Raw genomic sequence first — 21,989 nt, forward strand, 5'->3', positions numbered from 1 at the left:
GACATTGCACCCCTTGTCTGATTGATAATACTTCCATTATCACACAACAAAAGTTGAAATACCAAACCCGCAATGAAATGATTAGAAAAAGATTCTGCCATTCAGACTGATGCCAGGCTGATGAAATACTAGCCGTGCAAGATCAGCCATGGAGAGAAGATTGGTTTTCGCTGTAAATCCTTCTGTATCGAGTACAATAACAACCTGCAGATCATTGTAGAGCAGGTTTCCGTCAGTACTCGTATAAACAGGAAGTATATTTGGAATACTTTACGCAGGAGGGAAAATTTGGAGAAACTAATAACTATTATCAAAGATACATATATTGGCGCATTAAAGTAGAATCTCAGAAAAATTTTAAGTCGAATGGCTAGTCTGCCAGGGTTGGAACTTATCACTGATACTTTTTATTTTCGTTATCGATGGCTTTCTTTATGCTTTCTCGGCTGAGGGTCCCTTTTTCAAGCAACTTGAATCATGATATGAAACTTTGGGCAAATGGTTCTGGATTTGGAGAAGAAGGCAAACAGAGTTGGACTGAAGATAAATACCAACAAAGCTAAAATTCTGAAAGGTTCACAGTCTGACTGGCCACTACACTAGTCCTATTAGCAATAATGGACAGAATATCGAGGATAGCACTGAGCCTAATCTCACTCGACGCATTCATTGCCAATGCTAAATCCACATGCTGTTTTTGTCCAAAATCTAGAAATGCAACACCAACGTCAAACGGAGGTTGTTTCTCAGCAATGTTTTCTATATCCTGCTTTATGGAGTTTTACCTAAAGAATTACCACCATCGTCATTCAAAAAGTGCCAAGCTTTCATCAATTCATGTCTACGTCGTGCTATTGGGGATGTTCTTGCCCGGGACAGTAACTAATGAAGAACTATATCGGCATATGTACCAGATAGCCGTAGACGTGTTGATCAAAAGGTAGAAGTGGAAGTGGACAGGTCACACATTAAAGAATGGTAAGGTTGTACAATGGAACCCGCAATTCTAGCATAGCCGATCTAAAACTGCGTGGCTTAGATCAGAAAAGGAAGAGCATAAAAAACATGCATTTGTGCTTGAATATAAACCATTTGCAAATCTAATTCAGAATTTTTCAAACTAATTTCAGATTTTTTTCTTTTCATTTAAGGGGGTCATCCCGTGTGAAGGCCGTTTTTTTGCCTTTCTTTGAAAAATTATTTTGAAGGACTGGATAAAGATAGAAACGTGATTTTTTCACCATATGTTTAATGATATCTCTAGTATATGTGATAAATTTTTCAGCTTTATTTCGTAGCTAATTTTCGGAATTCGTGTTAATTTATGCACCCATCTCCAAAAAAAGGTGTTTTTCTGCTGCCACGCTGGAGGGCGCTGTGTTCATCTGAGGAAAAAAACTAAACGGCATTTTAATGTGGACAATATTCCACGGTCCGCAAACTAGGATAATTAGAAAATATTAAAAGGTAAATTTTTGGTGGGCTTAAACTTAATTTTTTGGATTTTGGTGTTTTTTTACGGCTTTTTTTATGAATAAAAAAAAACTACCCGTCCGATTGCAATTATCCTAGTTTGCGGACCGTAGAAATATGTACTAAAGAAGCCGTGAAAATTTCAAAGAATTTGGTTGGATAGATTTTGAGCTATAGTGGCAGCCGATTTTCAAGATGCAGTTTCGAGAAAAACGCATTTGAAAATTTAAATGTGATTATCAACAGTAAAATTTTAACTCACCATTAATCTGCTATACCTGGTCCATAGAGAGCACCCTCCGTTTCTTAAAAAAAGTCTTGTAAGGCCGATTGTTGCTCTCTGGTGTCAATTGTGGCTCTTTTAGCGAGGTCAGTCGATCGTCGTTCGGACCGCCAAATTCGCGCTTCATTACGGCGGTCCGCATAAACCTGACATATGTGACCAACTTGACATCCCATTGTCACTAGGATTTTGAGAATGCCATTGAATCTGCCATTGAAAATAATTACAGCCAGAAAAGTGGCTATTTCTACGACCTTGGCCCCAGAATGAAGGTGTTTAGGAGCGAAAGTCCAGATCAATGCATTTAACGACTCATTGTTATTCTGGGTCCCTGCTCCTAAACATCTGTTCAAGAGATCATCTCGTGACAAATCTTCGTAGATTGATTTGATGACTGTTTCAACTTCTTCAGTCAAAGGTGCCTTCTCGTGGTGAAAACTATCCAGTTCTCCTTTAGCTTCCGCTTTGCCACATTTGCACCGTCTTCGCCTGCTGGACAATTTTGATGCTGAGGATTTTCGTCTGTAGAACATTTATGGAAGAAAGTTTCCCAAATTTCTTGCTTCATTCCTTCTATCGAATTTGCGTGTCGACGAATAGCTAGCCCAGAAAATGTAGTGAGGTCCTTATCAGTAAGTTTTCCAGCCCCTTTTCCACCAATGCCTTTGTGATTCTTCTTTGCATTTCTAAGCCGCGTTCCCATTCTTTTCTCGACATGTTCTACACATTCCTTATTTACTACTACGTATATTTTATTATTTGCAGAAATTTGCAGAAATACCGGAGAAAACTCCAGCAAAATCCAATATACAAAGCTTGTCGCAATTGGAACATCCATGTTCATGCTTCCTAAAAGTTTCTTTGCTGATGTTGATGCGAAGTCCTTTTTCTTCTCTGATAAGTATCGATTCCCATGAAATAGTCGTTTTTTAGTGCGAGCATGACGTTGAACGCTAAAACGATCTCCCTTCGTACGATCCATTTAAAAAAATCACTGAACACACAAACAGCACAATACTTACAACAAAATATAACTGACTACAACTATAACTATAGCTTGAAAGCCTTTCAGTGCTCACTCTAGACTGGATTGTCCTTTTTATTCCAAAGAGCAAATAAATATAAACAATTGATTGGTTTTCCATCTTTTTATATTTATACCTGTGTTCAAATTTATAAGGCTCAGCTAAAAAACTAACAGGTAAAAAAAGATTCGATGCTCTTTCTCATCGAGTACTCTAGCCGCGGCTGCAAACTTCTTACCTGCTTAACCCTGTAATTTCTGAAGGACTCGGAATATCGGAAAATCCCTTTGCCCACATATTCTCCACTATATATAGATACAATTCATGCAAAAAAAAAAATCGATTTCTCCAACCCGACACACGGGATGACCCCCTTAAAACCTATATATTTTTCAAACGAACATAATTCATTATTTAGTCATTGTATTTAGAAATGTTAATGAAAGACGGATCCCGGTAGATATTGACATAGGAATTTAAAGGGGGTAACAATGGTCTAAAACGATTACTCTGGATTCGGTTTGAAATTCACCACCATCCACAATCCACCATCCACCTTCACCTTCACCACTCTACTTCTTAAAAGCTACAATATTAAGCGTTATTTTCCCCTTGCATTTTGAAAACCTTATTTCTGATTTAAAAGCTCCCCACCATTGCAAACCTAAATAGGGTTTATTCAGAGCGTCAGCTGATGCGTTTGTTGGCAATACCATTATTATCAGCATTATACAAACGATAAGAGAGCGGAGTGAGTGAATAAAAGAGACCAGTGTCAAATAAAAAATCGACATTAAGCATTTCATCCCGTGAGCTGTCAAACGCAATGTTTTGAGGAGTAATGGTTGTCGAATTATTCTGTAAAAATTCCAACCTCGTTTCTTCCAGAAAATTAGTGCACTTGCAAGCAATACAGTGAAATATATAAGTGGTGTAACGATTAAGCAAACGAGTGTAGTGAACGCGTAAGCACGATGTATGGTTTTGATGGCGATTATCGTCGACGTCCCATCCAAAGCTTAGGTGGACGATCGCAGAATAATGATCGCGAAACAATTATACGTAAGGCTCAGCAGGAACGACAGAAACGCAATGAACTGCGACGACAGAATAATGGTGCAATTGTCCTGCAGTCCTATGCCCGCAGCTTCATTGATCGACAGCGGAAGAAACATTCGGAACGAGAATTATTCGATCAATACTACCAGGCGAACAAAAATTACTTGGGCGAGGAGAAAAATCTGGAATATTTGTTGAAACGGCTGACGTTTTTCTATTGCAAAACTAACGAAAAGGATCGTGAACGATTGGTAAGCATGCTCGATAGCTTTCTGCACGTTTTTCACACGGATAGCGAAAATTTGGTATTTTACATACAATGAAACGCTACAGGCCTTCATTACCTATCTAGCCCGATCATAGATGCCCCCACCCGAATAGCGAAAACTGTTCTTTTTATTTACTGTGAATTTTAGCTAAGCAGCAAAGGATAATCCTTTATTTCAGAGGACACAATGCAATCCTCTTTCGCAAGCCAAACTGTCGCCTTCTCAACATTCATATCAAGCGCGAGTGACACTTGAATAACATCATATATTTGGTTGATTGGACTTACAGAAGATGACTCATTGTGATTAGAAGCGGCGCTCTGCTGTGAAGGGGACTTTCTGATTAAATGTATGTACCCATTTTGTCCCAAAAGTTACCGGAAGAATAAAAAATACACAAATACGATTCCGGTTACTTTTGGGATGGAAGGTATGTATCGGTTTCCTTTTGGGATTCGGAAGATCGTGGCTATCCACAATATTCCTGAATTATTTTTTAGGTGATCAAGAGATTTCTCAACGTCCTCAAAGCTGCTGCCAAAGGGCGTTTCAGTGAGTAACCAGAAGTATGACTTCATTAGCTCGGTTGCCGCAAGTCAAAATGGAGACTTTGTGCTTACTTTCCAGGCTGCGCTTTCTCCCGAGAAGAAAGGCCTTAGCCGGGCCAAGGAGACCCTCTTGTGGGCATCGCTAGAGAAGCCTTCGTAAGGTGGGTAGCGCCCTCTAGGAGGCGTTCTTCCTAATTAGGCCATGCGTGCAGGAGCCGAGAGTCCTGGGCACGTCGGCTTTGTTTTTAGCTTGGTTAGCGGGTAGTAATGGCTTAGCTTCCCCACTGCGTCATTGAGCAAATACAATAATACGCCATTATAGCAGCGTTCAGCGTCGTGAGCCATCTTTCAAGCAACCCATCGGACTGCGGGTAATAAACGGTTGTCCGGTGGCGTTTGAAGCCGAGGAGATGGCCTAACTCCGAGGAAAGGTAGGACTCCAATTCCATTCCCAGGTCAGTGATTATAACTGCCCGAAGCGTGGAATCCACTCTCGATAAAGGGGCTGGACACAAGATTATGCAGAAATGTCTTTCAGAGATAGCGCATAAGGTCACAGCATGAACATATCGATGATTGCGAGGCAATACTTGAAACCGTTCGAGTCTTGCAAAGGGCCAATTAAATGGTTTACGTGGACCAAGGGAACACACTTATTACTTTTCTCACATAACATCTTTTCCAGACACGTGTTCAATATCGGAACTGAACTGGCTGATAAAGCTCAGGTACCGAAGTTAGCGACAGAACGCTTTGTGGGCTTTCGCTTTCAGAGCAAAGGTGAGTGATGATCTGTGACCACTGTGAACGACCTGCCTTCAACGGAATACTGGAATTATTTAATTGCGAGGTACGCGGTTAATCACTCGCGATCGTAATTGCTGTATTTTCCATTGAGCTTGGAATTGCCTGGAAAAGAAGCTTAAAAACTGGCAGATTTGACTCATATTATGTTGAAGGACAACACCTACGGCGATGTCAGGCGGACGTACATTCATTCTGTCCGTGGACGCAGAAGACGGAAGAACAGGCGGTGGAGTTAACTTTTTTACGAACACGGCAGTGTTGTCAACGTCGCTGATGGTTACTTCTGTTGATGCTCTCATTGGCACCACGACAAACAGCAGCTGCCGCACATACAAAGTAAGCAAAGAAAAGAAGTCTAACCCATGTGGTGCTGCTGAGCGCAATCGAGAAAAGTTCACACACTTTCGAATCATGTAATTTTAATGACAATGGGTATAGTTCTAGCAAGTGAAATTTGCAATTAATTTTAGACTTCTACGTTCTAACTTTGACGGGCTGACTTCAAAAAGTTAAGGAAGCATTTTAACCAATAAAAAAGTGGTAAAAAAAATTACAAGATGGCATTACTCCTCTACGCAAATAGGAAGATTGGGATTCCCTTCACATTGGGAACTTTGGTTTGCTTGTTGTTTATCTTTAATCCGCTTCTACTTGCAAGAGAATGTTATCAGCGCAGTTGGGGAAAGATGACATCGTCCTTCAACCAACTGTTCATGCTGCGTTTCGTATTTCACTGATAACGAGAAAAAAACTATCGCTGAAAAAATGCAATTCTGGTAGACCCAGCTTTAGACTTCGTCAGAGATTCTATGAAATGCACCACCTGACATTTCGCGTCATCATATGTCCTTCTGATAATAGTTATTAGCTTCTCTGAAATGCTTCTCCTATGTGAAATATTCCAGATAGACTTCCCGGTAATATTGGCCTTTTCGATATTGATGAAAAGCAGGTGAAGCAGGGATCTAAATTCCATACCCTGCTCTACAATGGACCTGAGATTGTAGTGTGGTCAGCACAGGAGGATCCAGAGCAGCACCCTGCTCTTTATCTATCAAGCTTTCGAGGTGCTCTTTAATGAGCTCCAGGATTATTTTAGCTATTATTATTGCGAAGGTAGGCAGTACGCAAATATCTATCCATTTGTTGCACTCAAGACGGGTGTCCTTTTTCCGGCTTCTTACGGTCATCCCTATCTTCCATTTACTGGGAAAGATCTCGCGATAAACAGAATCAAGATTCGCTGCTGGGAGAATCTAGTCAATGAGATTAGTGGAGAACCGTTGACACTCGGTTATTTACTGATAATCGAAAAAATTGGGGCTCTGTGGAAATCTTAGCTACTTCAGATGGAATAGATGAGCCGTATTTAGAAGTAGCGTGGAAGGCGCCAAAGCTTGTCCACTTTTTTCCAGAAAAGAGTGGGATGGGATAATCCTCTCTTTGAAAAACCAAAAGGAATCAGGATCCGACAGGATTTACAAACTGGTTTTCTATCATCGGGTGATTAGCAGAGAGAAAGAGGACCTGGAGTTGCCATTTGCGTTCCGACCGCTACACGACCGGGAAAGTGCTCGAAAAGAGAGTAGTCCCGCTGTGGCGATACGTGTCGCCGGAGGCTTATCTCCAAGATAATTCAATTTAAAAGCAATAAGATCCCCAGATCCGGATCCGGATAGCTGAGTGGTTAGAGCACAAGGCTGTCGTACGGAAGGTCGCGGTTCAAATCTCACTGGTGGCAGTGGGATTTGTATCGTGATTTGACGTCGGATACCAGTCGACTCAGCTGTGAATGAGTACCTGAGTCAAATCAATAATCTCGGGCGAGCGCAATGCTGACAACATTGTCTCCTACAATACACTTTAGTGCACCGTTACAGTCTTGAATGAAGTGCTCTAACACACTTCAAGGCCCTGATCCAATATGGATTGTTGCGCCAACGATTATTATTATTAAGATCCCCAGTGTATGCTGTCAAGCAAGCTGTGAATGAGGTTAATCAAGCAGGGACTTACAGCCGCCTATCTCAACGGGTGGTACTCCTTGTAAGGCGCAATGTCATAAATGACTTTTATTTCATAAGGCGGAAATTATACGGACAATAGACAATTTTTTCCATGTGCCGAACTGTCTCTTACGGATGTCTAGGGATTATCTAAGAATCCGTTTCTTGTTCCATAAGACGCTAGAAGATCAGAGGAGGATAGATATCACGTCGGGTGTAGACAGGGATCCATCCTAGGGCCGGACCTAAAGGCTTCTTACGATAGTCTTCTTAGACTCTCCATACCAGAACAATCGCACCAGATCGGTCATGCAGATGATGTTGCAGCACTTGTTATCGGAATTAGCATATTAATGGATCGGGTAAACGGTTGGATGCTTATTCTCTCCCCTCCCGTTGGCGAAATCAATCTCCTGACTTGAAGGCTCCGTAAGACGAGGTAGCTAACCGGAAGTAATGTGACAACGGGGAGGTGTTTTCATGGTAGTACGACGACGTCCCGTTGGGGGAATATAACACTCACTGTGTCTCTAGCCTTCCCCAAAGAAGGTTGGCGGCCTAGTTTTCTATGGTAGTTTGTTATGTCATTTATGTGAAGTAGAAAGTGTTATATATCGAGATTCGTAGTGAAGTGCCTATTTCACCATCATTCTCCCTAGAGTCCCACCATCCCTCTCCGTAGGGGCCAATAATGTCCAGCATATATCGCTGGAGTTTCTGCGTCAATTTGGAGGACGCATTCTAGGAGCTAAATCTACGGCGAACGTTTATAGACAACTACACTATAAACAGAAAGAAAAGAGACCAGAGCGATATTGTTCGAAGAGTAGAAATATTGTTCAAATAAAAACTTTCAATATTTTCCCCGTCCGGTTCTACTTTGTTTTTTCCGGAACTCGTTTTATTTCCAAAACTTGTACGTTCAGCCACTTCCGTCCTCACACACAATGGAATTTTATAAGAAGGAGAAAGACGAGAGAATTTTATAAGAAGGAGGTTCGGTTACATCTTGATCAAAACGTGATACTATTTACATTTTCCTATCGCACTACATTTGTAACTTTCTGTTGTTTCTATTTCCGTCATTACATCATTTAAATACTGCAAATATATCACTTTTATTAGTATGTTCCCTGATAAGGAAAAAATATATACCATTTGAATATTAATGTTTACACAAAGCAAATTAGAAGAGTGAAATGTCACATGGGGAATGCTTCTTAAATTCTTACCTTACGTGTTTTTCCTTGAAACATTATTCTATGGGGCGGTCCCCATATACGTAAAAGAGAGATGCAAATTTATTTCATCGAATATGGACATGTGGGGTATTAGATGCAAGGTCTCGCTTAGCACTTTTCGAAGCTTTAGTTTTGATATTAGTTGTAGAGAGTAGTGCGGAGGCTAGAAAAGGGTCAATTATTTTAAGGATCCATTCTTAGAAACTACTCAACAGAAAAGTCTGAAAAAAATTGTGGTCTTGGCGTAAGGCACCTAGGCTTCAAAATATTCCCCGCGTTGATATCTACTAAAATAAAGTCAATAATAGTATATTTTTATATTCTGCAAAATTTAAGCTTAAGTTATCATAATGGAAATTTTGGTGGAAATCGTAACAAGAGATAGTAGTAAATTATTAAATTAATTCTTTCAAAGAGATAAAAATTGAATACCGGCCATATTCAACGACTATAAACTACGAGCTATGTATTAACAGAACATCCAAATATTCTTGCATAAAAAAAATCAAAAAATCTTTAATACCTGAAGGGCCGAGCTTCTGACTTGTTTATTAGAGTTTAGTATCATCTCTCGAGGCACTGAATGTTAGAAAAACTAAATTATATTATTTACGAGAGCATATTTGTTAGAGACTATTTACTGAGTATTTGCTTTGGATTTAGTTTCACTCTTTTGAGAACTAACATCTCACTAACATATAATACAATAATATATATTGCGTTTATAATGCAAGTATGCAATTCATACTTTGATTTATATAGTTTATTGTCCCTAATTTTTGGTATTTCGAATATTAAAACTTTTTCTTTCAGATCGATATTTGCCAATGTTTGATACGTAATCCGCAGAAACCTCTTACCAAATCCGTATCGGATGCATTGTGGTTACATCGAATGAAGCGCGTCCTTTTCATCTGCCTTGAACAGCTCACCGTGCCGAATATTCCACCCGCGATTCCTCTTCGTGTATTGGAGACATTCACAACAGATACACTGGTGGAAAAATATTTGCATAATGAAGAGTACGTCGGGAAATACTTGGATAGTATTTTTAAATTCCTGATAGATCGCAAATACTTCAAAGTAATACGGAGTATATTAGAATATAAATGTCCACCGCTCGATGGTATCACAACGCATCCACCAAATCAATTTACTGATGCACTGTATCAGATGCTTATTCGACCACTAATTCTACTGAATCGTGGCATTGCAAACGGCACATTTATTTCGCAATCCTTTGTTGAACATATCTTGGCACCTAAGTTCTCAGAACCTATACAATATTTTATATTGCCGTGCTTGTCGCAATTGAAGGAATTCCCATTTGCAAATTTGCTCATATATTTGGAAAATGCCATGACGAAAATGAGTATCGACAATGATGACAACAGCTTTGGGGAACTATCTACTTTTGTACTATATTCCGTGTTGACATTGGATCAGATTCATTTAGGTAATGCAATTTTTGTTTTGTTTAATTAAAATTAATCAGGGGAGAACATGCATGTTCTATAAAGCTATATATACTACAATGGCAATAATTTTCCTTTCAGATAAATTGCATAATGCTTCACTATTAGCATCTTACATTCGACTTATTTCTGAAATTTCATCAAATGTCTTGAATCTGCCGAAATCATCAAAGGTATGTCGAGATGAGGATGGAGACTCGACTGACTCGGATTCTGATGAGAAATCGGTAATAAATATAACTGTGATAGAGCAGAATTGTTTGCTGGAAATTATTGAAATGCTAAACGAAGCTAATCGAGCGTATGTAATCGTGAGCAACGTTGGACTATTTATTGATAAACCTGATATCCTCTACTGCCTTTGTCGGATTTGTCACAACTTAATGATCTACAACAAAGCAGCTATTTTTGACTATAAGTATGACACAGATAAATTATACAACTTGTAGATGCGAATTAATCTTTTTTCTAATAGATTATTGTACAGTTTGGCATTTAATCCAGAATTCATTCGAACACTTTGGTACACAATGACCTCGCAGTCCAATCAATTGGGATTTTCTTCGCCGTTAAGTTTGTTATCAAAAGGCGTCGTGCGTAAGTGTAATTGTTTATTATTTACAGTGTTCAATTTTGCGATATCTTATTTTGAATTAGGAAGCAATTTTCAATCTTCATAATTATGAACTGAGCGATGAGAGAGTTGGTTCTCGAAAGACCGATCAGCACTCAGTAATTTTGAGCTAAAGAAAGGAAATTTGCTCTCATTTTTTTTTGTTGAAATGCAGTAGTTGTGATTATAATGTAGGTTAAATTAGAGCATAACAAACAATTTTCCAATGTACAGGAGAATATGATCATGAAAACAGAAATGTCCTATAAAACCATTTTGTAGGAAGTTAAAAAGACGACCGATTGTTCCTTGCATTTTTAGCATAAATTTTCTGCAGCTAAAATTGTACTACTTTTTGTAGTCATCGACATATTCTTTTCCAAAACAAAACTTTACGTCTGACATTGTTTTCCACGCTGGTCCTGTGTCGAGCTGCTACTTCTTGGATCCTCTTAATTTTCGTTCAGTAACTATAATAGTTTAGTCATTATGTTCCAAGGTGCGCCCTTTCACAACACTGTTCATATTGAGTATGATTCTAGTTCCTTTTCACGCCTGCAAACATTAGCCTTCACATATCGGACTCATCAAAACCGACTTGATGTGGGGGATTACGATCTCAACCTGTCCAATCCGTACTGCGTCTGTTCAGTATTGGCATCAGGCTGCGTCCTGACTTCCATTAGGACAGACTATGTGTCGGTTGTTCTTTCTTTGACATAATCCGCTTTTCTTGCACTTCTTGGTGTACACCGTACAATCGACTGATTTCGTCCACCAGAATCCCTAAGCTGCCTTATTAGATATTGCTAGGTAGCTGCAGAATTGTTTGTGACCTCCTACGATGTTTAGTATTGATGCCCGCAATTGCACCGTGTACAAAGCTACTGGCCTGTTTTGTTCCCAGTGGTGGTAGCATGCTTGCGAGTGCGAGCTGATGATAAATGCTTAGGTCAATCATCCATTAATGCAGGTTAAAGCTCAACTTTGAGTTGAGCCTCTATCTCTCTGATTGTCGGTCTGTCATACGCATTTTTCTCGGAAACTATTGATCAATTGAATTCGGTGAAAAGGTGGAAACTGTGAACGCTCACGCATACAGTGAGTTACATCCTTTTATCTTGAATAAGGGGAGGTCTTCATACATGCAAAAGGGGGTGTAATTTGTTTTTTCACCAAGTATAGTCATGTGGGGTATCAAATAAAATGGTCTCGATTAGTACTGTTCGGAGCCGGTCTTACTTTTGACATTTGTTGGAAAGGTGGGGAGTGTGGGGGGTCGAAAGTGAATATTTCTTTAACGGAGCCATTCTCAGAAACTACCCTGCCACTATATGGTACCTAGGCTCCGAAATACCTTCCGTTCCGATATTTTTTAATAATTGGCTGCAAAATCTTAGCACCATGTGCAGTGATGTAGGCTACAATATAGAGCATGATTCTACCTAAGTTTGGTGCAAATCGCACTATTAATAACAAAGTTATAATAGGTCAAAGTTGTCGCTTCTTTGCAAATTCAAGACTATGAATGTCAATATCACTCGAAAGTAGATACTCTCACATAATATATGCATATATTACGTGCTATGTACTAATGGGACAAATAGACACTTAAATGTCTTTGTATAAGAAATACACAAAACCTATCATACCTGAAGCGTCCAGCTTCCGGTTTCCCGACTTGTTTTATCAGTGGTAGATGTATAGTCGCGTGTCGTCATTAGAAGCGTACTTAATTAAAGAAAATACAATGACAGAAAAATGACAAAGGATGTATGTTATTTTTTAACAGCAGTTTGAAGAAATTGGTGATAAATGCGGGTAATAAATAATAAAACGCTCGAAATAGTTCGGAAAGCTTAAGATGAAAGCACCAAACTTCCATGTGGCACAAGAGGTGTTAACGATGACGACCGTTCGGGACGCCCGTCGATATCCCAAGTGCAGAATTCGGTGCAAGAAGTGCGTTAAGTTTCGGAACAAGACCAACAATAAGGTGGATGATTGTGGAGGTATGCAAGATACCTAAAACAAACGTTTACTGTATTTTAATAATTAACTCCAAATGAAGAACGTCTGCTCGAAAATGATACCGAAAGTCCTGACGGTTAAGATGAAGGAGCAGTGTTTACTGATGTGCAAGAAATTTCATGAACGCTACGAAATGGATCCAATATTTTTTAGCAGAGTGATAGCAGAGGATTAGAGGGGGATTTTCAAGCTTGTTCTCGACTCAAAGCGTCAAAGCGGAGCCTCCTCGCCCGAAAAGAACATTGTGTTTTTTGTCCAGGACAAAGCCACTAAAGAGTTTTACTGTGAAGTATCAAACGGTTGCCCAACTGGGTTCCACGGGTCCGAAAATAAATTTGCAACAATTGGATGACCATGACAACTTGCTAAACCACACTGTGCTCATTGTCGCCGAGTTGGATGTGGCAAACCTTCCCCAGCCACCGTACAACTCCAATGTAGTTCCAGCGGACTTCTGTTTGTTCCAAGGATTAAAAGAGTTTTGAAAGGAATTCGGCATGGAACACTGAAAGGGGTAAAAATAGCTACGACGACCACCCCGAAGGAGATTACAATTGTCGACTTCAAGAGGGACTTCAATGATTGAGTGAAGCGTTGGCAATGGTCCATCGAATCAAAAAGAAAATACATAAAATAAATTAAGGAAATTATATCGGAAAACGAAGAGTCGTAGCAACATTTTGAACTCCAAATACTTCCTGGGATTCCATTTTGTTTTCTATTCAGGAAGTTCAAATCTATTCTCCTTGGTTCGCATGACAGACAAAAAAAAATGTGTGCCTAATTGAGCAAATTTATAAAAAAATATTTTATAGCTGTTAAAATTGTTCTTATTCTCATTATATACTCACTCATATAATTCTTTTATCTAAATTTCAGCCAAAGTAAACAGTGAAATGAACCGAATCATACCGATCCTTGCAACTTTCTGTGCATTATTCGGGCGCTTGGTACCTACATTGCATGACGGCGAATTTTGTCAAGAAGATCTAATGACTGACACACCGAATAAACTTATGCCGTTCACTATATCAGAAATAATTCCATTAAGCAAAACATTGAAAGAAATTTCAATTGGATTGGTTGAATTGGCGTTCCCTGATACGAGATCCAATTTGAACGAGCATTATCGATCTGTACTGGGTAGAAGTGATGTGGACGAGGAAGATATTCAGAAAAGTAAACAAATTTGGGCAAACTTGCTCAAAGTCGTTGTGTCCGTACTGAACCAAATATATACTAGAGATTTACGAAAAGGATTTTGTCCAGAAGGACATTGGACGGTGCAAACCTTAAATCTACCGCTCGATAAACCAACGGATTTACCTTTAACAAGAGGCAGTCGACGTGGGCCACGTCCATTCCAACCAATTAGAGATTTCACACGGGCAGATTTTGAAGATGGACCTCCCATGTCAATTAAGCAAATCCGCTCTATTACTATTTTAAGGGAAATTCCATTTGTTGTGCCATTTAGCACACGAGTAGGAATACTTCAGGGTCTAGTCGCGGCTGATAAGCTAAGAGTACAAGGGGAATTTCAGGGATTTTTGCAAGGACCTTCGATTCAATTTGTAGTAAGACGATCTCACCTCTATGAGGATGCTTTTGATAAGTTGAGACCCGAAAACGGTAAGAGATTAGTTTTTTCAAAAAGTATTTAAAAAATTATTGTTTGCAAAACGTTATAGAGCCGGATCTCCGCCATCGGTTCCGGGTACAGTTCATCAGTAGCATTGGATTGGAAGAAGTGGGCGTTGATGGTGGAGGATTATTTAGAGAATTTTTGTCAGAGCTGATTAAAACTGCATTCGATCCCAACAGAGGCTTTTTCAAGTAAGTAAATTGGTTATCATCTTTGTTTTGACTAATCAACTCTTCTTAAAATATATATATCAAAAACCGAAAAAAGAAGCAAAATTCCGCCACATTAAGTCAAGTGTTCTGTAAAAGCTATGGGGACATTATCATCCTGTCGTGTGCTTCGGAATATTTTGTATCAATTTATCAGTACATATTTGTTTTTGGAAATATTACATTGTTATTTTTGATTCGTCTGTCCTTAATAGGACTTTTTTAATTTAAATCGCCCTCTCTCCCAAAACCAAATATATTCATGTTTAAAGTAAATTCCCAACATTATTTACATCATTGCAGAGTAACAACCGACAACAAACTCTATCCGAACCCCAGTGTCAGTGAGATAGTGCCAGACTTTGCAAAGCATTACTATTTTATCGGACGTATTTTGGGCAAAGCTATTTATGAAAATCTCCTCGTCGAGTTACCATTAGCAGACTTCTTTTTATCAAAGTTAGCTGGAAAACATTCCGATCTCGATGTTCATCAATTGGCCTCACTTGATCCTGAACTCTATCGAAATTTGCTATCGTTAAAAGCCTATGAAGGTGATGTTAGTGAGCTGGGTCTCGACTTCACCGTAGTCACAAATGATTTAGGCAAAACAAAAATAGAAGAACTGAAACCTAATGGTCAATCGATTCAAGTTACTTCGGCAAATCGTATTGAATACATTCAGCTTATGGCGGACTATAAACTGAATAAACAAATAAGGCAACACTGTATTGCGTTTCGCAAAGGATTATCGAATGTGTTGCCGGTTGAATGGCTGTATATGTTTAGCAATAAGGAGCTGCAAGTTTTAATATCAGGTGCTGAGATTCCTATTGATATTGAAGATTTGAAGAAACATTGTCGATATGGAGGCGAGTACAGTCCGACCCATCCAACAATTATCTGCTTTTGGTCGGTTGTGGAAAGTTTTAGTGATATTGAAAAAAGACAGCTATTACGATTCGTGACCAGTTGTTCGCGACCACCTCTTCTAGGTTTTAAGGTAAGTGGAGAAATATTTTATGTGTAATGTGATAATTATTTCAGTATGAGTGCATAAATGTTGAGCACATCTAGGTAGTCAACTTTTTGCGGAAGTTTGGCTACTGGTGGTATTAAAATTTCGGAAATAACTTTTGCTAACATTTTCACAAAATCGACTCTCTAATAAACCAGGTGTGGGCTGTGGTGGCCAAAGGATAAGCTGGCTTTTACCAATCATGAGAAAGAATTGTATCTCAGTTTCCAAAGTTTGGTAAAGCTCTGCCCTTGTGATTGCCAAAAGCCAAGTTGGAAAATTCTTTTGGTCACTCTGACATCTTCAAATTCTTAATTTGAGTGAAATTTGAATATAAAAATTATTTTTTCCATTCTCTTCATATGAGGTAGTGCTACGATAATTCTTCTTTTCCTTTGTCCTTCGTCGGCGTGATCGGTTTCGCTATTTTATATTATCAAATGCCTGATCTGGATGCAATCGCGGGGATTTTAAATCCTCATCCAGCGTATCAAGCTACCGTTGTTTCGGCCGCCCTTTTGGTCGTTTACGATCGATTTCGATGTTCAGACCAATCTTGGCGAGTGAATTTTCGTTAGCGTGCATTACGTGACCATACCGCAGTTTTTCCACGATTGGTGCAACCTCATATCGATCGCGGATATCCTCATTTCGGATGTGATCAAAACGTGTCACGCCACTGGTTCAAGGCAACATCTTCGTCTTCATTATCGCAAGACGACGTTCATTGTCTTTTATAGCCGGCCAACATTCAGAACCATAGAGAGCGACATGACGGACGACATTGCGATAAATTTTAGATTTGAGACGTTCGTTGATACGTCGATCACAAAGAACACCAGTTGTAGAACGCCACTTCATCCAGGTTGCGTTAACGCGTAAACCAATTTCATAACGCAGTTCCCCCTTGGCTGATCTCATTGACCCGATATATTTAAAGCGCCCAGTTCTGGGCAGGTTATTGCCGCTGACAGCGATTGTGATTGTTTCATGGGGATCGGTCGTCAAAAACTCAGTTTTATTCAGATTTAATCTGAGACCGTGTTGCATGAGACGGTCATTCCATTTTTGGACAGGTTACTCGAAATCATCTTTGCTATTAGACGCTAGTAAAACATCATTTGCATAAAGCAGTTCCGTATGACGGTGTCCATAACAAGAAGAAAGAGGAGTGATGAGAGGGCGTTACCTTGATGAACACCAACAGAGACACGAAGCGGTTTTGATACATCCTCCACACTTAGAACTTTACTTTTTTGTAAATTATTTCAGTCATTATCTTGGTGAATCGCAATTTAAATTTGAAAGTAAGTCGAATTCTTTGAGAATCTACTCTGTTTAACCCCTTGCAAGAAATTTTTAAAATTTGGTGGATATAGAGTGCGTAGTTTCAGAGAAAAGTGTATTTTATCTCAACAAATTTTTTTATTTTTAAAAATAAACAAAGATCTTAAAGAAATACTAAAGTACAAAACAGTACAAAAATGTGGCCTTTTCCTCGCTTAAATATTAAGTCAGCAGCTTTTCATTATCATTTTTATTTTATTTATCTCGTTATTATTTGTCCCACTAACTTCCTATCAATTAGGGAAGCTAACTTCCCCTTGTACTTCGTCACCTGAAATGAGATCTCCTCTCTTACTATCGCAATTTTAAGGTCAATGTGGATGTATTCATTTTTCATATACCAAGCTGCACCGGTGATCGTTCGTAGTACCCTGAACTGAGTTCTCTGTAGCAACTCGATGCTAGCTGTGCACGCACATTGGCATTGTGGCGGCTTTGAAGAGCAGGCGTTTGTTGTCGGGCCCCAGCTTAAAGGTTTTTATTCAGAGACCAATGCATGTTTTCTGTTCTCAGATATTATACTTCATTCTGTGGCATCATTACACCATTGATTGAAATTTCAGCGCAGTTTTGCCGGTTCAGGATTAAAGTGACGTGACAGCACTTGGTGCCGCTCACGTTAATTTTCCGTTTTGAAAATCTCTTTTCAATTTTTGTGAGTGTATCATATCGGATATGTGCATTATGTCGATTTCTTTGTCAAACAGGAAGTGTCGTAATTCTAGTTTGTATTGCCTGGCACCGATTGTATTCCGGTAACATATTTTGAGCTGGTTCATTTGCTTCTGAGAAGATCCCGTAGGATTTTGGTTTGATTACGTATCATTTCTTACATCATGTTTTCTATCGAGAAGGAGAAGCCCTTCCAGATTGCGGGTTGGGGAGCTTGTGATTTCTTGGCCTTGAGGTGTGAATTTCACAACACTAGCATAGTTCACGCCTTGCCGGGCTATGTTTTTAGAATTTTCATCCGAAGATATGCTGGCGGGAAATTGCTTAAATAAAAAAAAAACTAATCGGCCGCTCATATGGATATACTGAATACATAGGGAAACAAAAAAAAAATCACTTGAAAATAGTAACACAAAATTACATTTTTTTTTTCTTGTTAATATTCTATGATTCTGAAATTGATCCCAATCATAACTGCATCCATTGTTGCCAATGTCAGTAAAAAATTTCATTTGGCCATGTTGTTACAGTTTTTTTCTGAGCGTCTATACATTTTATATAGAATGTGGAAGCGAATGTACCCCTAGGAGTTATTTGTAAGTGTGACAGTGACATGTATTAAAAAGGAACAGAAATTTGGAATGACCTGCATAGTCCTGGAATTTAACTCTGTCGAAATGCTCATAACGCGCTTTTGCCGCATTCCCAAATAATTTGTTAATACTTTTCCGTGTCAGCAGCATGCATTGGGAATGAAAATCTAAATCTGAAAATCATTTTATATATTACCCTTCTCCACATCATTAGCAATGAAAAATGGTTTACAGTTGATATTATTACTTTGGGTATCGAATTTCTCAACTCTATTCTTCAAGTGAAACTAATAGCTATTATCACAGGCCCAAAATGTCATTTGTTGCAACGATATGAAATGTCAGCGGAATTTTAAATCCGATACTCTTTGTTCCCGTTATTGGTGACATTATTCATGGTGCCTTAGCGAAGGACATAGTGGGGATCAATGAACCATGTCATCTTTCCTCAAACTCCTCTACTATGGCTTTGTATTAAAGATGAAAACTCTCTTTAGTTTTACTTTGAATTATACTTTGGAGGTGGTAATTCCAGATAGATTCTTCTCTATTGGAAATTGAATCTTGCTTCCGCAACTCCAATCTCAGTTGATATATTCGTTGGCCCAACTCTTGGAAAACCCCTGAATGTGTTTGATGGCACTTCAGTGTTCTTTTTTCCTTTGCTTTACACAAAAATAATGTTGGAGACTTTGTGAACAAAGTGATGGTATCGTTATCCTGTGCTACTGATACTTTTACTTGACTTTCTCTTAGGTAGATCATCGACATTGCCATGAGTTCAATCCTACTTAATCATTTGCTACAAATGTATTTGAAGCATTTTTAGGTCCTTTTTAACACACGCGACAAATGCCACTTCTAAGTGTAATTGGAACTTACTGCCTTTAGACAATTAACCAATTCTGAGGTTAGCCTGGTCTGAAATGAAAATGAACTTGTCATCTTGTTTTCATACTCGAAGAGTAAAATCCTGATTGTCTGACCTCTATGTTTAAAAATAAGGAAATGACGAGCACATTCCTTGTCAACATTTTGTAAACACCAATAAAACTGTGGTTCTCAGTTTGAAACGAAGACGTCGAACAATTTGTATATTTAGGGTGTTGTTTCTGATGACGGCCGCACTGAACTTAAAATCGCTCGACGTATTAACAAGCGCCAGCTTGTTTTATCCTAAATCTGGAAATGCACATATCTCAACACCAACTTGAGGCTATGGAGTAGTATATGGTAAGTGACCAGTGTTGTTACTCGGAAGCTTCAGGTTTTAATCAAATTATGTCTACGTTGTATTGTTGGAATAGTCTGGCCTGAGACAATAATAAATGAAGAGCTTTGCCGCTATACAGGTCAGATGCCCGGGGGCGTGTTAACGAGAATTCGAAAATAGCAATGGATAAATCACATATTGAGGAAGGGCGACCATTGCGGGCTACACCATACAATAGAACATAACTGTGAAAGAAGAGTGTAAGCTTTGTTGAAAATCGTCGAGCACATTGCCAGGAACCAACAGCGATAGCACATAGGTGTGGTTGATGTGCATACTCTTTAGGGATTTATGGCAACTATGTACGTATATATTTCTCAAGTTGGAATGGTGTTATCAGATCCTAACAAATTAAACAATTGCAATATCCAATATAGCATATCTCCTCACAAAGTGTTCACTACAGTTTCGTAACGGACCTTGAAGCTATAAGGCCCATATAACTTAGCATTTGTTAAACGTCTACTAGTCGACTTCATTTGTATCTTCAGCAGAACTGTTGATAATTGTGAAATTACGATCTGTGCCACCACACTCATTTAATCGCCCTCTTTTCCGTTACCTTTTTTTGGTTCAGACTGTAATTACCGCTGAATGTGTAATTTTTGCTTCCTGTTCCTCTATTAATATGCATTTTGTTTCATAATGCGATAATACTTACCTTATCCGGAATGCTTAACGTATTTTTTGTATGTGTCCTTATCTTAAGCAGAATTTTGAGCTTTCTCTTTGAGGCCTACCTACATTTTAGACAAACTATTAAATCGACCACAAATATGAAAATTCATTTTTAGCTCCATCTTTTAACCATAAATAATAAAATTAATAGAGATTTTGATTTGCAATTTGTATTACAAATTGCAACTATGAAGGGCAAAAAAGTTTACTCCCTGTTACTTTCCATTTGTAAGATGAGGTGGAAATAGTCTGAAGTTATCATAGATGCAGATCTACACATCATCTTCATTATTGATCAATTCTGTTGTCATTATTACTAATACAATTAAATAAGATAACATGAGCATACTGAAATGTCAAGCGATGACGGCTTTACGGTTTCTTACCAGACAGAAACGAAATAACAATACACCAAGATGAAGCCAGATCACGGTAATCAGAAGCAGGCAGGAACTGTTGAATATATAGGAAGCAAGCAGCCAACCTTGCATTTCAGGCGATACAAGAGCGACTAGGTAGAAATTGAGAGATTACACAAATTGATACTTGACATTTCCGATACGAGTAATCCTCGAATTGCTATACATACTTAAATTGATATTTGCTGCATTGATATGGGCATATTGTTACGAACTAGTGAGTCGTTGTCAAATGTGGTAAGTGCAGTACAATTAGTGTGAGCACGTTATTTGAGGGTGCGGTGGCCAAGTTGTTTGAACATCTATCTCGTGCCTTGGATTCGACTCCTGTATACATCAGGAATCATTGGATATGTGCGTGTTCTACTGATGTGAGCTTATGACTTGTAAATCATCAAAAATGATGATAACGAACGAGCAGTCTCATTTTAAATGAAAAGGAGAAAATAAAGATTATTATATAAGTGTTTAGTTTTTAATAATCCAACCAAAAACGGAAATGATCATTTATTCGTTTGGGATGACGGTTTGGAAGGTACGAGAACACCTCACGACCACGGCTACCCCAGACTTATTTTATGCAGTTTTCTTAAATTTGCTATTGTCATTTGACCTTTTAAAAAATAGCCATGTGTCTTTTAATGAATTAAAGAGTTAATCGCCAAAATTTTCATCGATCACCGATATTTTTTTCTGCATTCACTACATGAGGCCCTGGTTATCATGGTATAATTAGGCTCAATTTACGCTTCTCTCAATCTCTGTTGGCTCCCAAAAATTTCAAAAATGTTTTCGCTGCAATTGTATATTTATTTTCAAAAACAAATGTATTCTTGTTTGTCTTTACTGCTTCTTATCTATACACTAACCTGGCAAATTTTTATTACAGGATCTAGATCCGCCATTTTTTATTCAGAACGCTGGCGACGAAGAACGACTACCCACAGCAAGCACATGTACCAATTTACTGAAATTGCCTGCATTCAAAACAGGCGAACAAATGAAGGAGAAACTTTTATACGCAATACAGTCGGGTGCAGGATTTGAACTCAGTTAAGTTTTTCGTACATATCAACTGTAAAATATAAATATATTAGACAGTCAGATAATACGAAAATCTTTCTAAAAATTAAGAGTAAATATAAATAATATTGTAATACTAAATGGAATAAAACTTGTATATTATTACGTGTAGTGTCCAAGTTTCGAATATATATAATATATTGTGAAATTCTTTTTAAGGGCAATGAAAGTGTTTTTATCGGAAAGAAGGTCTTTGTTTTAACTTGGTAATTAAAGAAAAGC

General features: G+C 38.5%; 1 protein-coding gene across 1 annotated transcript; it reads left to right on the forward strand.

The window, feature by feature from the left end:
- The first annotated feature begins 3,535 nt into the window (after positions 1 to 3,535).
- LOC119654422 (ubiquitin-protein ligase E3C) lies at positions 3,536 to 21,955 on the forward strand. Its single transcript, XM_038059814.1, has 8 exons — positions 3,536 to 4,091; positions 9,525 to 10,167; positions 10,268 to 10,604; positions 10,662 to 10,783; positions 13,710 to 14,462; positions 14,522 to 14,666; positions 14,988 to 15,687; positions 21,574 to 21,955. The coding sequence occupies exons 1-8, from the start codon at positions 3,756 to 3,758 to the stop codon at positions 21,739 to 21,741; spliced, it is 3,204 nt and encodes a 1,067-aa protein (XP_037915742.1). The 5' UTR covers positions 3,536 to 3,755; the 3' UTR covers positions 21,742 to 21,955.
- Positions 21,956 to 21,989: the final 34 nt, after the last annotated feature.

This window comes from Hermetia illucens, chromosome 4 (genome assembly GCF_905115235.1).
Source record: "Hermetia illucens chromosome 4, iHerIll2.2.curated.20191125, whole genome shotgun sequence".
NCBI classification, from domain to species: Eukaryota; Metazoa; Arthropoda; class Insecta; order Diptera; family Stratiomyidae; genus Hermetia; species Hermetia illucens.

Bases quoted from the DNA above. Each gene is read 5' to 3' on its own strand.
- LOC119654422 (XM_038059814.1), top strand. From the start codon at position 3,756: ATGTATGGTTTTGATGGCGATTATCGTCGACGTCCCATCCAAAGCTTA. The intron at 10,168-10,267 runs GTAATGCAATTT...TTTTCCTTTCAG, and splicing joins ATTGGATCAGATTCATTTAG to ATAAATTGCATAATGCTTCA. The intron at 15,688-21,573 runs GTAAGTGGAGAA...TTTTTATTACAG, and splicing joins CACCTCTTCTAGGTTTTAAG to GATCTAGATCCGCCATTTTT.